The sequence below is a fragment of the Sus scrofa genome, chromosome 10 (genome assembly GCF_000003025.6).
Source record: "Sus scrofa isolate TJ Tabasco breed Duroc chromosome 10, Sscrofa11.1, whole genome shotgun sequence".
NCBI classification, from domain to species: Eukaryota; Metazoa; Chordata; class Mammalia; order Artiodactyla; family Suidae; genus Sus; species Sus scrofa.
The window spans coordinates 55,707,952-55,724,456 of NC_010452.4; the positions used below are offsets into that span (position 1 = coordinate 55,707,952).

A 16,505-nucleotide genomic window follows, 5' to 3' on the forward strand; every position below is an offset into this window, starting at 1 on the left:
TTTGATCATTTTTTGAGATTGTTTTGGCTATTCTATATTTTTACATTTCCATATGAATTGCATTTTGTTAACTTCTATCACATAGTCTATTTGGATTTTGATTGGAATTGAATTTAATACATACATACATTATTGACATAGATTTAATTAAGGACAGCTAACATTTTATTGTTATTGATTCTTCTAATCCACAGAACATGGTATGTATTTCCACTCATTTGAGACTTCTTCAATTCTTCTCAGTAACGTTTCGTAGTTTTACGTTTTATCTGGCGATTTTATGTTAAATTGTTCCAAAGTATTTTATATTTTCTGGGCACACTAAAAACGACTTTTTAGAAAGCTCCTATTTTGTGGTAAAGGAATTCAGATTCAATTGTCATCAGTATGTAGGAATACATTTGAGTTTTGTATACTGACTTTCACCTCATGACCTTGATACATTTAATAATTAGCTTCAGCAGTTTGTAGGTTACTTTGGATTTTCTTTGAACACAACTACGCTGTCTGCAAGTAAAGTTTTTTTTTTCATTACCATCTGTATACACAGATAACTATAATCATTTAAGTATGTGAAAAAGAATATATATATCTAAAGATACACATATATATCTGAATCTTTGTTGTACACTAGAAATTAATACTATTTTAAATTAACTATACTTTAACAACTACAACAAAGTATTTAGTAATCAAAAAAAAAAAAAAGTCTGGTAACCGACTTCACAACCCCTCACAGTGGAAACAGCTTGAGAGGACGAAGACGAGGGCCTGGGGCTCAGGTTTTGCCAGTGAGGGCGAAGCTCTCAACACACCACACATGTGGGTGTTTTACCTCTTGAGGCCAAAGGTCTAGAAGAACCTGCGAGTGTGAAGCGTCTGGAAGGAACCACACAAGAGAGCGCCACGGAGAGTGCGCGGTGAGGCGACACAGGCTCTCAAGACCTCCATCCTTCAAGTCTTCGCCCCGCCCCCTCCCGGCCTGCGCAACTCGCGCCCTCGGCGTCGGACGTCAAACGTCGGACGGACGACGGCGTCGTAAGGTGGTGTCAACGGCCGACCAGCGGCTGGCGCCCTGCGCCAGTTGCTGCCGACCACAGACGCCAAGACCCGGCCTTTCCTCTTAGCACAAATGCCAGTTTGTGCAACAGCAGGGCTGGGGAGTGCAGGCTTTGCAGGCTTCCATCTTGAAGGAAGTCTGGGAGGCCCAGAATTGCCAACGTTTTCACCTTCGGGCCAGCCTCGCCAGAGCCACACCACCCAGCAGCCTGACTGCCAACAGCTTCGGCAGGTAGATGGAGTGCAGTGCTGAGGCGCTTCCCTCGTCAGCTGTGAGCATTTTCACTAGATCGTTTGGTAAAAAACCTCTTGCTTTTCATGTTCCCGCCGCTTGTCGTGCTCAGCTGTGGTTGCGCTTCTCTTGATGGATAATGTAAGACCAGTCAACCCTGTGCCCTCCTCGCTGTGTCCCCAGTTTTAGAATTGTGTCGTCAAAGGGTTTGAAATGGATATCAAGCTAATCATTCAAGGAAAACCAGGAAACGGTTGTGTTCCTGATGGAAAGTGACTGATCAACTTGGGGTAAATTTGTGGTGATATCCCATCTCGCATTGTTAGGAGGGTTCAGTGGAGCAAATGTGAAAAATCCCTAAGTGTTTGCTTATAAATACAGGTATTCACTGCATGTAATTTTTTTTTTTTTCTCTTTTTGCCATTTCTTGGGCCGCACCCACGGCATATGGAGGTTCCCAGGCTAGGGGTCGAATCGGAGCTGTAGCTGCCAGCCTACGCCAGAGCCACAGCAACGCAGGATCCGAGCCGCGTCTGCAACCTACACCACAACTCCATGGCAATGCCGGATTATTAACCCACTGAGCAAGTGGCAGGGACCGAACCCGCAACCTCATGGTTCCTAGTCGGATTCGTTAACCACTGCGCCACGACGGGAACTCCTGCATGTAATTTTTTTTTTTTAAGTTTCCGTGAATTTCTTGGATCCATTTAGATCGTTAGGTCATTTTCTAGCACCTACTGAGTTTCCCATTTTTTTCTGTTGATTTCTTGAAGTAGCCCGCATCTCTACCTTCTTTCTGCTACAGTAGATAAACTTTTCCTGTGCTTGTCTAAAGTGCTTTGACCCATTTTGCCACTTTAGACAAGATTATCACAGCAATTCACTCCCAGTCATTTTGCTTTCTGTTGAATCATTTACAGCAACAAATTAGTTTCCTAGGGCTACCATAACAAGGGTCACAAACAGGATGGCTTAAAAATATTTATTGTCAGAGAAATTTATTCTGTCACAATTCCAGAGTCAGGTGTCTGAAATCAAGGTGTTGGCAGGGCCGTGTGGCCCCTGAAGGTTCTAGGGGGAGACTCTTCCCTTGCTTCTTCGGAGCTTCTGGTGGATGCTGGCAATCCTTACATTCCTTGGCTTGAAGCTGCAGCAGCTCCAGTACCTACGCTTGTCATTTTATGGACTTTCTTTCCTGTATGCAGGTGTCTTCACACGGCTTATAATGACACCAGCCTTTGGACTGAGGGCCCATGTGACTTCATCCTTACTTGATCACATCTGCAGACTGTTTTCAAATACGGTCACATTCCCAGGTGCCAGGGGGGGTTTGGACTTGAACATGTCTTTGTGGGGGACACAGTTCACCCCACAACAGTGGAACTAGTCTAGGTGTGGAATGCTTCAGACATCAGAGAACTAATGCTATTCTGTCTTCATTTTGCCAGTCTACCAGACAGCGCTCATGGTCAGAAACATACTTTAAAACTCTTGGCAGAGGAGGCATTGTCCTGTCTTAATTGGCTTGAGAAAAAGAGAAGTAAAACTTAATACCTACCTAGTCTATACTTTGTTATTCCAGCATAACTTTGGTGTTACATATGCCCAATATTATTCTGCTGATACCCTGAGAATAGGCTATTATTTCTGTGGAAATAATTATATATGTATGTATAGTTATGGCATACATTTATATATTTTTATATATACATATGCATATGTTTGTATATTTTTATACATATGGCATATGTTTGTATATTTTTATAAATACATATGTGTTTATATATACTTTATATATTTATATGGGTATAAGCTTAAGAATGGGGGAAAGTTTTTAAAATGTTTTAACATTTTCTAAATATAGTCTCTCACTGCTGCCACTGTCTTTTTCCCTCCCTTCAGCTCCTATCCTAAATGCCCACACATAGATCGCTAGGGGTTTCTCACAGGTTTTTCAAAAATTTTTATTACTTGTTTTTAGGAATATTTTGCTCTCCATTATGTAATTTCTCCATAGTTGATTTTGGGATTCACCAACTTCATGGTGATTGATAATTCTGCCTTAATTTTTAATCTGAAATCTTAATGTTTTATTCACAGGAAGAAATAAAAGTTTTTCATCTATAATTCAGAAGCTAAGTAAATAACAAAATGAAGCCAGTAAAGCATCTGTTGGCCTCTAATGGTAAATCGGCAAATGTTCCAGATTTAACATATAAAAAAGGACTACTTAATTTGCCATTGTCACCTAAATCAAAGGAAAAACACAGTGCAAAAACAGTGCATGACAGACTTGAACCTATGGTCTTAAGATCTCCACCAACAGGAGAATCCATCGTAAGGTATGCTTTGCCCATTCCATCAAGTAAGACAAAGGAGTTCATAGCAGAAGATGAATTGGTCAGAAAAATTACCAAACATCTGAAGATGGTAAGATACTTGTTGGTGCCTGTGTTGGGGATCCCTTTAACTATCTCCAGGTTTAGTGATTTGCTAGGAGGACTCACTGGGCTCAATATACAGTTATATTAATGGGTAAGCTATATCACAGTGAAAGGATAAAGAGCAAAATCAAAAGGAAAAGGCACATGGGGGGCGGAAAACTAGGTCCAAACTTCTAATATTTCTTTCCCTTTGGATTCACATAGGACATGTTTCATTCCTCCAACAACGGATTGTGACAACACATGTGAAATGTCTATCAGAAAGCTCATTAGAGACTCAGTGCCCAAGGTTTTATTGAGGGTTGGTTATATAGGTGTCTGTCTAGCATGTACTGAAATTCTAGATTTCCTGAAAGAAAGTGGGTGTTCAGCATAATCATATAATACAGACATTTTAGGGACAGTGAGCCACTGTCATCAGTTAGTGACTAGTGGGAGCCTTCATGAAGTCCAAGTTCTGAGACACAAGCTGATCTTTCTAAGATAGGCTTTTTAAAGTCTAATACCTGCTGTGTTAATATTCTCTGCACTTTAGAAACTTTAGCTCTCAGTGTTGGAGAAAAGAAAATCTTCCTTTCTCTGAATTTCTTTTTTTTGCACAGTTGTTCAGAATTCAATTGTAAATGTACCAAATACCAAGAGAAAACAGTGAGGAATAGCACAAATACACAAAGATATAGTTCATCAAACTTCCAAAATACAAGTTTGCTCAAAGTTCAAGGCATTAGCTCAGAGAATTTCCTTTCAAAATGTGTTGCTTTCTGGTTTCCATCTCGCTCTTTTTCCCAGCTCTCTTCAAAGAAGAACATCAATGCAGTCATATTTTGAGGAATACTTTGGTGGTAATTGGAGTTGTGCTTCAAATGTTCATAGACTCTTGCTTTCCACACAGAAACAGAAGAGCTTTTGGGCCTTTCTTCATTTCTGGGGAGGGATCTAGGGCTGTTTCTCATTCTGCTTCTTCAGAAGGATATACGATGGGGCATGAGATGGTTCTGATATGGTTGGTTAAGTATCACATTTAATGTAATGTTTTTACACTATATAAGTACACAGTATGCTTTGATTTTCTCATAGATTGTTTCTTCTTTGGAAGAAACCTATGGATTTAATATTCAAAATGAAGAAAAACCAGTTATGAAGCCTGAACATGAAGGATTATCCTTATCTGTAAGTATACCGTAATGCTAATGTAGATACATTAATACTGAGAAGGCTAAGATTTTCTTTTTGAGTCTATATATGTTCTCAGAATGAATTCCCATCCATGAAAATGATCCTTTTAGGAAATTTGAAAGTAGTGTACTGATTTTTCCATTCTCTGCCAACACTTATCTTAAAGTTTAAGGCATATCTATGTCTTGAGCCTGCTTTTAATGCTAGTCCCTCTCCTCTTTATTTAACCTTGTGGTTGGCTATTGGTTTGAGATATATATGTTTTCATTATGATAAAGAATATTCTTCTAGTTCTAGTTTGCTAAGTAAAAAAACAAACACACATTGAGGAAGTTAATTGAGTTTTAACAAATGTCTTTGTTGAATATATTGAGATATTATACCTATTAAGGTGATTATGTAGTTCTCATTCAATCTATTGATGAGACAAATTATTTTTACATAGTTATTGTGTACATTAATATACTGTACTCATAGAGTATTATTCTTCTGTTTTATAATTAATTTTGATAGAGATTGATTTGGCTCCATGTAATAAAACAACTGTGTTGAGTCTTTCAATCCATGAACCCAGTATATTTCTCCATTTGACTCATTTCTTTGTCTTGTTTTTTTCATCAGCATTTTGCAGTTTTCATCATACAGATCCTATACAAGATTTGTTAGATTTATACATTAATATTTCATGGTTTTGGATTTTTTTTTTTTTTTTTTTTGCTTTTTAGGGCCTCACATGTGGCATATGGAAGTTCCCAGGCTAGGGTTTGAATCAGAACTGCAGCTGCTGGCCTATGCCACAGACACAGCAACATGGGATCTGACAGCCCCATCCGTGATTAATACCACAGCTCACGACAATGCTGGATCCTTAATCCACTGAGCAGTGTCAGGGATTGAACCCACATTGTCATGGATATTAGTCAGGTTCATTACTGCTGAGCCACAATGGGAACTCCTGGAATGATTTTTAATGGCATTATGGTTTTTAAAATTTTCTTATTTTTTAAAATGTTTATAATGATTTTTATTTTTTCCATTATGGTCGGTTTACAGGGTTCTGTCAATTTCTACTGTACAGCAAAGTGACCCAGTCACACATATATATACATTCTTTTTCTCATATTATCCTTCATCATGTTCCATCATAAGTGACTATACAGCAGGATCTCATTGCTTATCCATTCCAAAGGCAATAGTTTGCATCTATTAACCCCAGATTCCCAGTCCATCCCACTCCCTCCCCCTCGGCAACCACAAGTCTTTTCTCCAAGTCCATGAGTTTCTTTTCTGTGGAAAGGTTACTTTGTGCTATATTTTAGATTCCATATATGTGATATCATATGGTGTTTGGCTTTCTCTTTCTGACTTACTTCACTTAGGATGAGAGTCTCTAGTTCCATCCATGTTGCTGCAAATGGCATATTTTGTTCTTTTTTTATGGCTGAGTAGTATTCCATTGTGCATATATACCACATCTTCTTAATCCATTCATCTGTCATTTAGGTTTTTCCATGTCTTGGCTATTGTGGATAGTGCTGCAGTGAACGTAAAGGTGCATGTATCTTTTTCAAGGAAAGTTTTGTCTGGATATATGCTCAAGAGTGGGATTGCTGGGTCATATGGTAGTTGTATATTTAGTTTTCTGAGGTACCCTCCATACCGTTTTCCATGGTGGTTGTATCAACTTACATTCGCACTAACAGTGTAGCAGGGTACCCTTTTCTCCACATCCTCTCAAGCATTTGTTATTTGTTGACCTGCTAATGATGGCCATTCTGAATGGTGTGAGATGGTACCTCATAGTAGTTTTGATTTGTATGTCTCTAATAATTAGTGATGTTGAAAATTTTTTCATGTGCCTGTTGGCCTTCTGTATATCTTTGGAGAAATGTCTATTCAAGTCTTCTGCCCATTTTTCAATTGGGTTGTTGGCTTTTCTTCTTTTGAGTTCTATAAGTTGTTTGTATATTTTAGAGATTAAGCCCTGTCAGTTGCATCATTTGAAACTATTTTTTCCCATTCTGTAGGTTGTCTTTTGGTTTTTTAAAATGCTTTTTTCTTTGCTGTGCAGAAGCTTGTCAGTGTGATTAGGTCCCATTGGTTTATTTTTGCTCTTATTTCTGTTGCTTTGGGAGACTGACCTGAGAAAATATTCATAAGGTTGATGTCAGAGAATGTTTTGCCTATGTTATATTCTAGGAGTTGATGGCATCTTGTCTTACATTTAAGTCTTTAAGCCAGTTTGTGTTTATTTTGTGCATGGTGTGAGGGTATGTTCTAGTTTCATTGACTTGCATGCAGCTGTCCAGTTTTCCTAGCAATGCTTACTGAAAAGACTGTCTTTTCCACATTTTATATTCTTACCTTCTTTGTCAAAGATTGATTGGCCATAGGTGTCTGGATTTATTTCTGGGTTCTCTATTCTGTTCCATTGGTCTATATGTCTGTTTTGGTACCAGTCCCACACTGTCTTGATGACTGTGGCTTTGTAATATTGCCTGAAGTCTGGGAGAGTGATGCCTCCTGCTTGGTTTTTGTTGCTTGGACAATTCTGGGTCTTTTGTGGCTCCATATAAATTTTTGGATTGTCTGTTCTAGATCTGTGAAAAATGTCATGGTTAATTTGATAGGGATTGCACTGAATCTTTAGATTGCTTTGGGTAGTATAGCCATTTTTACAGTATTAATTCTTCCAACCCAGGAGCATGGCATATCTTTCCATTTCTTTGAATCCTCTTTAATTTCCTTGATTAATGTTTTCTAGTTCTCAGCATATAAGTCTTTCACTTCCTTGGTCAGGTTTATTCCTAGGTATTTAATTTTTGGGGGTTTGATTTTAAAAGCTATTGTGTTTTTGTATTCGTTTTCTAATGTTTCATTGTTATTATACAGAAATGTGACTGATTTCTGAATGTTAGTCTTATATCCTGCTGCTTTTCTGAATTCATTGATCAGTTCCAGTAGTTTTTGTGTGGAATCTTTAGGGTTTTCTATATATGGTATCATGTCATCTGCATATAGTGACAGTTTTACCTCTTCTCTTCCCATTTGGATACATTTTATTTCTTTTGTTTGTCTGATTGTTGTGGCTAGGATTTCTAATACTATGTTGAATAAAAGTGGTGAGAGAGGGCAACCTGGTCTTGTTCCAGACTTTAGTGGGATGGCTTTCAACTTTTCTCCATTGAGTATTATATTTGCTGTGTGTTTTTCATAAATGGCTTTTACTATGTTACGGTATGTTTCCTCTCCACCCATTTGGGTATCATGAATGGATGTTGGACTTTGTCAAATGCTTTTTCTGCATCTATTGAGATAATCATGTGGTTTTCGACTTTTATTTTGTTAATGTGGTGTATGACATTGATTGATTTGCATTTGCTGAACCATCCTTGTGAACCTGGGATGAATCCCACTCGGTCGTGGTGTACGATCTTTTTTATATGCTTTTCGATTCAGTTGGCTAAAATTTTGTTGAGAATTTCTGTGTCTACATTCATCAACGATATTGGCCTATAATTTTCTTTTTTGGTATTATCTTTGTCTCATTTTGGTATTAGGGTAATGGTGGCTTCATAGGATGTCTTTGGAGTGTTTCTTCTTCTTCAATCTTTTGAAAAAGTTTAAGAAGGGTGGATATAAGCTCCTCTTTGTATGTTTGGTAGAATTTGCCCATGAAGCCATCTGATCCTGGACTTTTGTTTGTAGGGAGTGTTTTTATTACCAGTTCAATTTTATTTCTAGTGATTGGTCTGTTCAGTTGATCTTTTTCTTCTTGATTCAGTTTTGGTGGGCTGTAAGTCTCTAGAATGTTGTCCATTTCTTCTAGGTTGTAAAATTTGTTGGTGTATACAATAATGGTAGGAGACTTTAACACCCTACTCACATCAATGGACAGGTCCTCTATAGAGAAAATCAGTAAAGCAACAGAGATCCTAAATTATGCAATAGAAAAGTTAGACATCATTGACATTTTCAGGACATCACATCTAAAAAAATCAGAATATATATTCTTTACCAAGTGAATATGGAATATTCTCAAGGATTGACCACATACAGGGTTACAGAACTAACCTTAACAAATTTTAGAGTGTAATATCTTCTCTCACTACAATGGCATGAAACTAGAAATCAACCACAGGAAAAGAAATGAGAAAGAACTGACTACATGGAGACTAAACAATATGCTACTAAAAAACTAATTGGCCAATGAGGAAATCAAAAAGGAAATTAAAAAATACCTGGAGCAAATGATAATGAAGACACAACCATTCAAAATCTATGGGATGCTGCAAAAGCAGTGCTTAAAGGGAAGGTCATCGTGATACATGTCTTCCTCAAAAAAGAAGGAAAATCTCAAATCAACGACTTAACCCACCATCTAAATGAATTAGAAAAAGAAGAGCAAAACAAACCTAAAGTCAGCAGAAGAAAGGAAATCATAAAGATCAGAGAGGAAATCAATAAAGTAGAGATTTAAAAAAACAATAAAAAAATCAATAAAACCAAGAGTTGGTTCTTTGAAAAGATAAAGGAAATTGACAAACCTCTGGCCGGATTCACCAAGAAGAGGAGAGAAAAAACCCAAATAAAATGAGAAATGAAAAAGGAGATATCTCAGTGCATACTGCAGAAATATGAAAAACCATAAGAGAAATATGAAAAACCATAAGAGAAAAACCAAATAAAATGAGAAATGAAAAAGGAGATATCTCAGTGCATACTGCAGAAATATGAAAAACCATAAGAGAATACTATGAACAGTGGCATTGTTTTTAATTTTGATTTCTACTTTGTTACTAGTACATAGAAATATGATTGATTTTTGTGTGTTGCTCTTACATCTTGCAACCTTGCTCAATGTACTTTTTCATTCTAGGAGTTTTTCTGTAGATATTTTGGGTTTTGTACATACACAGTTATGTCATCTTCAAATAAAGACAATTTTATTTCTTTTTGCCTAATCTGAATGCTTTTTATTTCCTTCTCTTGACTAATTGTGTTGGCTTTGGTTTTCACCATTATATTTAATAATAGTGATTAGAACTGACATACTTAACTCATTCTGACTGCTGTTTCCAGACATGTATGGGAGTTTACTTCCCTACTTGGCTCCACCAGTACCACTCTTGCAGGTACTACTGCCTCTCCACCCACTCTCCACTTAGCCCTACTGAGGGAAACAGAGGGCCAGCTTTCACTGCCACATTATTTTTCACCCCTTTTTACACATGTGTGTTGGTGTAGCTTTTTTCTTGGTGTTTGGCTTAAGTAGGATAGTTATTGTTTAAAGGTTTTGTGTTATGGTAGAGTCCTTTGGCTTTTCTGGGGGCTTTTTGTGGGGTCTGGGCTTCATGACACAGCAGGCTGCAGGCTGTTCCTCTGCCCCATCCATTTTATATGTAGAAAAAGAGAAAACCCAAGGAATTCATGTATTCAAGTCCTGAGATCTCTGCCTTTCTCTTTCCACCTTTCAGAATTTTCCTGTGTTTATTCATTGTGTTATGCCTATGGTGTTTTAGTTGTAAGAGGGAGGATTGGAGAAATGAGACTGGTCCATCACGGACAGAACTGGAAGTCCAAAACAATTTTTGTTTTGACATAGTGCTATGTTCTGATGTCTAATTTGTCTGATATTAACTTTCTTATTATTAGTCATTGCATGTTACATCTTCTTTGAGACTTTTACTTCCAAGCTATTACTATATGTTTACTATTTCTTTGAAATGCATATATTTGAATCTTGCATTGTTATTCAGTCTGATAATCTGTCTTTTAATTGATGTGTTTAGTTCATTTACATTTATTTCATATATTTAATATTTGTCATGTAATTATAATAAATTTTAATGCAATAATGTGAATTAAGTCTATTATCTTGCTCTTTTCTTTGTTTTCGCCCCATATGTTCTTTGCTCCTTTACTCTTTTCTGTTTTATTTTGCATTAATTATGCATTTTTAGCATTTTTTAAGCTGTGCTTTTTTTCGTGCATGCTTTAGGATTCAATATGTATTTAAACATATCACAGTCTATCTTATTTATTTATTTATTTTTGACCCCCCACTTGTGGCGTATGGAAGTTACTGGGTCAAGGATCGAACCTGTACCACAACAGTGACCCAAGCCACAGCAGTGACAATGCTGAATCCTTAACCACTAGGCCACCAGGAAATTTCTTATAGTCTATCTAGAATTAATATTATACTACTTCATTTCTAATGTAAGAACCTTAGAGCAGTATAATTCCATTTACCTAACTTAACATTTTTTGTTACAGTATTTACTCTTGTTTTCCCCCTGTTTTAAAGATTTTCTCTTCAGATTTCAACAGTTTGCCAAGATATGCATAGGTGATATTTTCTGTATATTTATTCTGCTTGGAGTCCATCAAGCTGAATCTTTGACTTGATGTTTTTCATCACTTTGGAAAATTTCCATTCATTATTTCTTCAGGTTGTTTACTGCCTCCCTTCTCCTTTTTATAAGATTGCAATTATACATGTTAGACTGCCTATGCTGTGTAAGAAGTCACTTACATTCTATTCATTTACCTCAGTGTTTCCTCTTTCTATGCTTCAGTTTGGAGAATATATATTACACTGTCTTCAAGTCACCAGTCACTTCTGTGGTGTCTGAGCTGCTGTTAAATCCTATCCAATTAAATTTTTATTTCAAATAGTACAATATTCACATTTAGGATGATCTTTTGGTTTCTTCGTAGGGGTTTCATATTTCTCCTATCAGAGCTGGTTACATCTCTTCACTAGTATATATGTCTTTTCTTGCAATTTTTTTTTTTTTCTGCACTTGTGGCATATGAAAGTTCTTGGGCCAGGGATAAAATCCAAGCTGCAGCTGCTGCCTATGCAATAGCTATGGCAATACCAGATCCTTAACCCACTGTGCCAGGCTGGATATCAAATGCATGCTGCTGCAGAGACATGCTGGATGTTTAACCCACTACAACACAGCAGGAGCTTCCTGCAAAATCTTTTATCAGTAATAGAGTTTTAAAAATTTCTTGTCTGCTAATTGCAATAAATGGGTTATCACTGTGTTTGCCTTACTATTTTTTCTTTTCATTGTAGATTATATTTTCCTTGTTCTTCATATGTTTTGTAATTTTTTTTAAAGGCCACACCCATGGCATATGGAAGTTCCCAGGCTAGGGGTTGCATCGGAGCTGCAGCTGCTGGTCTATGCCACATCTGTGACCTATATTGCAGGTCATGGCAATGCCAGATCCTTAACCCACTGAGTGAGTCCAGGGATCAAACCCACATCCTGATGGTTACTAGTCATTTTTGTTACTGCTGAGCCACAATGGGAACTCCTGTTTTGTAATTTTTAAAATTGGATCCCAAGTATTGTATTTAGAACATTGGAAATTGTGGTACATATTTTGTAGAGAATGCTTGCCCTTTCCATTCTGGAATTTAGGATGAAGGGCTAACCATTCCCCTTACTTCAATAGTTGAGCAGAAACTGATCTGTGTGTTTAATTAGGTTGAGTTCTTGTCTGATTTGCCTAATCCGTAATCTCTCTTATTGCTGCTTCTTCAGGGAAGCTGATTTCTTTGATCTTACCAGTATTTTAGCTGGCAGGAGTTCAAACTTCATTTTTTTGTCTTTTTAGGGCTATATCCGTGGCATATGGAGTTTCCCAGGCTAGGGGTTGAATCAGAGCTGTAGCTGCTGGCATAACACCATAGCCACAGCAATGCCGGAAACAAGCTGTACCTGCGGCCTACACTATAGTGCATGGCAATGCCGATCCTTAATCTACTGAGTGAGGCCAGGTATCAAACCTGTGTCCTCATGGATGATAGATTCATTTACATTGAGCTGCAGTGGGAACTCCTAGACTTCAGTTTTAAATAGTTTTGGTTCAATCCTGGCAGAGCTTGAAAATACATTACCATGAAAACATATAGTATGAGATCTCTCTGCCTTATTTTTTTTTTTTTTTAATTTATGGCCATACCTGTGACATTCAGAAGTTCCCAGGCCAGGAGTCAAATCCAAGCCACAGCTACCACCTGTGCCACAGATGCAGATACAAAGATCCTTTACCCACTGCTCTGGGCCAGGGATCAAACCTGTGCTTCACAGTGACCTGTGCCACTGCAGTCATGTTCTTAACCCACAATGCTACACTAAGAACTCCTGAGATCTCTCTGCCTTTTATGCCTCCTTTTTTTATGGTTGTGTAACTGCCACTGTAATTAAACAATGAAACATCATCATCATCCCAAAAAACTCTGTATGTGCATTTACAGTCAATTCTCTCCTCCTACTGTAGCTCCAGATTCCAGATCTGTCATTGTAGTTTTTCCTTTTCTAGAATTTCATCTGAATAGAATCATTCATTACATAACCTTATTTTTTGGTTTCTTCCTCTCCCTCACATTTATTTATTGTTTGTAGACTTTTCAGTGAGGCTGGTGTAAGGTGGAACCTCATACTAGTTTTGATTTGCATTTCTCTAATAATTAGTGCTGTCGAACATCATTTCATGTGTTTTTTTGGCCATCTGTATGTCTTCTTTGAAGAAATGTCTGCACATTTGTTGGTTTTCTGTCTGGATGATCTGTCCATTGCTCTAAGTGAGGTGTTGAAATCCCCCACTATTGATTGTGTTATCTTCAATTTCTTCTTTAAGGCTGTTAGCAGTTGCTTTATATGTTGAGGTAATCCTATGTTGGGTGCATATATATTTACAATTGTTATTTCATCTTCTTGGATTGATCCTTTGATCATTATGTAATGTCCTTTGTTTTTCATAACATTCTTTAAGGTCTGTTTTCTCTGATACAAGTATTGCTACTCTAGCTTTCTTTTGATTTCCATTTTCATGGAATGTTTTCTTCCATCCTCTTACTTTCAATTTGTTTGTGTCTCTAGAACTGAAGTGGGTTTCTTGAAGACAGCATTTATATGGGTCTTATTTTTGTATCCATGGTTGGGATATTTAGTCCATTTACATTTAAGGTAATTATTATTATTTTTTGTCTTTTTAGGGTCACAGTTGTGGCACATGGAGGTTCCCAGGCTAGGGGTTGAATCAGAGCTATAGCTGCTGGCCTAGGCCACAGCCACAGCAACGCCAAATCTGAGCTGCGTCTGCAACCTGTACCACAGCTCATGGCAATGCCAGATGCTTAACCCACTGAGCAAGGCCAGGGATCGAACCCACAACCTCATGGATCCTAGTCAGGTTCATTACCACTGAGCCACAATAGGAACTCCTACATTTAAGTAATTATTGGGTTGTATGCTCTTATTGCCATTTTGTTAATCATTTTGGATTTGTTTTTGTTGGTCTTTTTTCCTCCCTTCTCTTGTTCTCTTGTGGGTTGATGACTGTTTTTAGTGTTGTGTGTGGATTGCTTTTTATTATTGCTTTTTGCTTATTTCTTATCTGTGTGTATATCTGTTATAGATTTTTGGTTATAGTTACCATGAAGCTTTGATATAATTATATATATACAAGATTGTTTTAAGTTTCTGGTCTCAACTGCAAATGGATCTCCAGTATCCTGCATTTGTACCTGCCTGTTGGTAGCATACTTGTGTATGGAAGATTTTCTACCTTTACTTTATGTAAACCTTTACTGGTGAGCCTTGTCATTTGTAATTTTTTTTTGTTTCTAGTTGTGGCCTTTTCCACCTAGAGAAGTTCCTTCAGTATTTGTTGTAAAGCTTGTTAAGTGGTGCTCAGTCTTCTTAGCTTTTGCCTGTCTGTAAAGCTTTTGATTTCTCCTTCAAATCTGAATGAGAGCGTTGGTGGGTAGAGTAATCTTGGTTGGAGGTTTTTTCCTTTCATCACTTTAAGTGTATCGTGCCACTCTCTTCTGGCCTGCAGAGTTTCTGCTGAAAAATCTGCTGATAACCTTATTGGGTTCCCTTGTATGTTATTTGTTTCTCTTCCCTAGCTCCTTTCAGTATTTTCTCTTAGTCTTTAACTTTGGTCAGTTTGATTAATATGTGTCTTGGGGTGTTTTTCCTTTGCTTTATTTTATATGGTATTTGTTGTGCTTCCTGACTTTGAGTGAGTGATTCCTTTCCTATGTTAGGGTTGTTTTCAGCCGTTATCTCTTCACATATTCTCTCCTGCCCTTTCTCTCTCTCTCTTATCCTTCTGGCACCCCTATAATGCACATATTGGTGCATTTAGAATTGTCCCAGAGTTCTCCTAGGCTGTCTTTATTTTTTTTCAAACTTTTTTCTTTTTTCTGTTTCACAGCAGTGATTTCTACCAGTCTATCTTCCACCTTGTTCTTGTGCCTCCTTTATTCTGGTGTTGATTCCTTCTAGTTAATTTTTTATTTTAGTTATTGTATTTTATGTATCTGTTTGCTTAATCTTTAAATTTTCTATTTCTTTGTTCAGTGTTTCTTGTAATTTATCAATCTTTGCCTCCATTTTATTTCCAAGATCTTCAATCGTCTTTACTATTATCAGTCTAAAGTCTTTTTCATGGAAGTTCAATTAGCTGTTTTTCTGGGGGGTTTTTTCCTTGTTTTTTTTTTTTTTTTTAATTTGGATCATAATTTTCTCCCTTTTTATTTTATAGAGCTTTTTTGAGTGGTCTCCTTTTTTCAGGCAATAGGATTGTAGACTCTCTTACTTCTGATGTCTGCTCCTTTGTGGCTGAAGTTGGTACAGGGGCTTGCTGCAGAGACTTCCTGATGGAAGGGACTGGTGCCTGCCCACAGGAGGCGGAGCTGGTTCTTATCCCTCTGATGGGGCTTTGTCTCTGGGTGGCTGTATGCCTAGAAGGTCTTTAGGCAGCCTGTTTGCTTATGGTTGGGGCTGTGTTCCCACCTAGTTTGTTGTTTGGCCTGGGGCTTCTTAGCCCTGATGGGTGGGGCCAGATTTTTCCAAAATGGCCACATCCAGGGGAGTTCATGCTGATGATAATTCCTGAGACCTTTGCTTCCAATGTCCTTCCCCTACAATGAGCCACAGTCACCCACTGTTTTCCCAGGAGAGCCTCCAAGATCCACAGGTAGGTCTGACCCAGATTTTTATGGAGTCTCAGTTTTGCCCTGGGACCCAGTGCACATGAAAACCTGTGTGCACCCTTCAAGAGTGGAGTCTCTGTAGTCCCCATTTCTGTGGAGCTCCTGCGCACCAGCCCTGCTGGCCCTTCAATGCCAAATGCCCCAGGGTCTCCTCCTCCTCCCAATGCCAGACCCCAGGTGTGGGAACCTGCCATGGGGCTTGGAACTCTTACTTCTGTGGGTGAGCCTTTCCAGTCTGTGGGTTGCCCACCATGTGGGTATGGGATTGCTTATATCATGTAGGCACTTCTCCTACCTTCTTTTTTTTTTTTTTTTTTTTTTTGTCTTTTTGCTATTTCTTTGGGCCGCTTCCGCGGCATATGGAGGTTCCCAGGCCAGGGGTCGAATCGGAGCTGTAGCCACTGGCCTATGCCAGAGCCACAGCAACGCAGGATCCGAGCCGCGTCTGCAACCTACACCACAGCTCACGGCAACGCCGGATCGTTAACCCACTGAGCAAGGGCAGGGACCGAACCCGCAACCTCCTGGTTCCTAGTCGGATTCGTTAACCACTGTGCCACGA

At 38.2% G+C, this 16,505-nt stretch overlaps 1 protein-coding gene across 1 annotated transcript in view; it reads left to right on the forward strand.

Annotated features, from left to right (window-relative positions):
• Positions 3,141-16,505, forward strand: part of CCDC7 (coiled-coil domain containing 7) — a 341,366-nt gene continuing 328,001 nt past the window's right edge. Inside the window, 2 exon segments of the mRNA XM_021064965.1 lie at positions 3,141-3,724; positions 4,816-4,908. Of these exon segments, the coding sequence (XP_020920624.1) occupies positions 3,446-3,724; positions 4,816-4,908 (372 nt within the window). The 5' untranslated portion in view covers positions 3,141-3,445.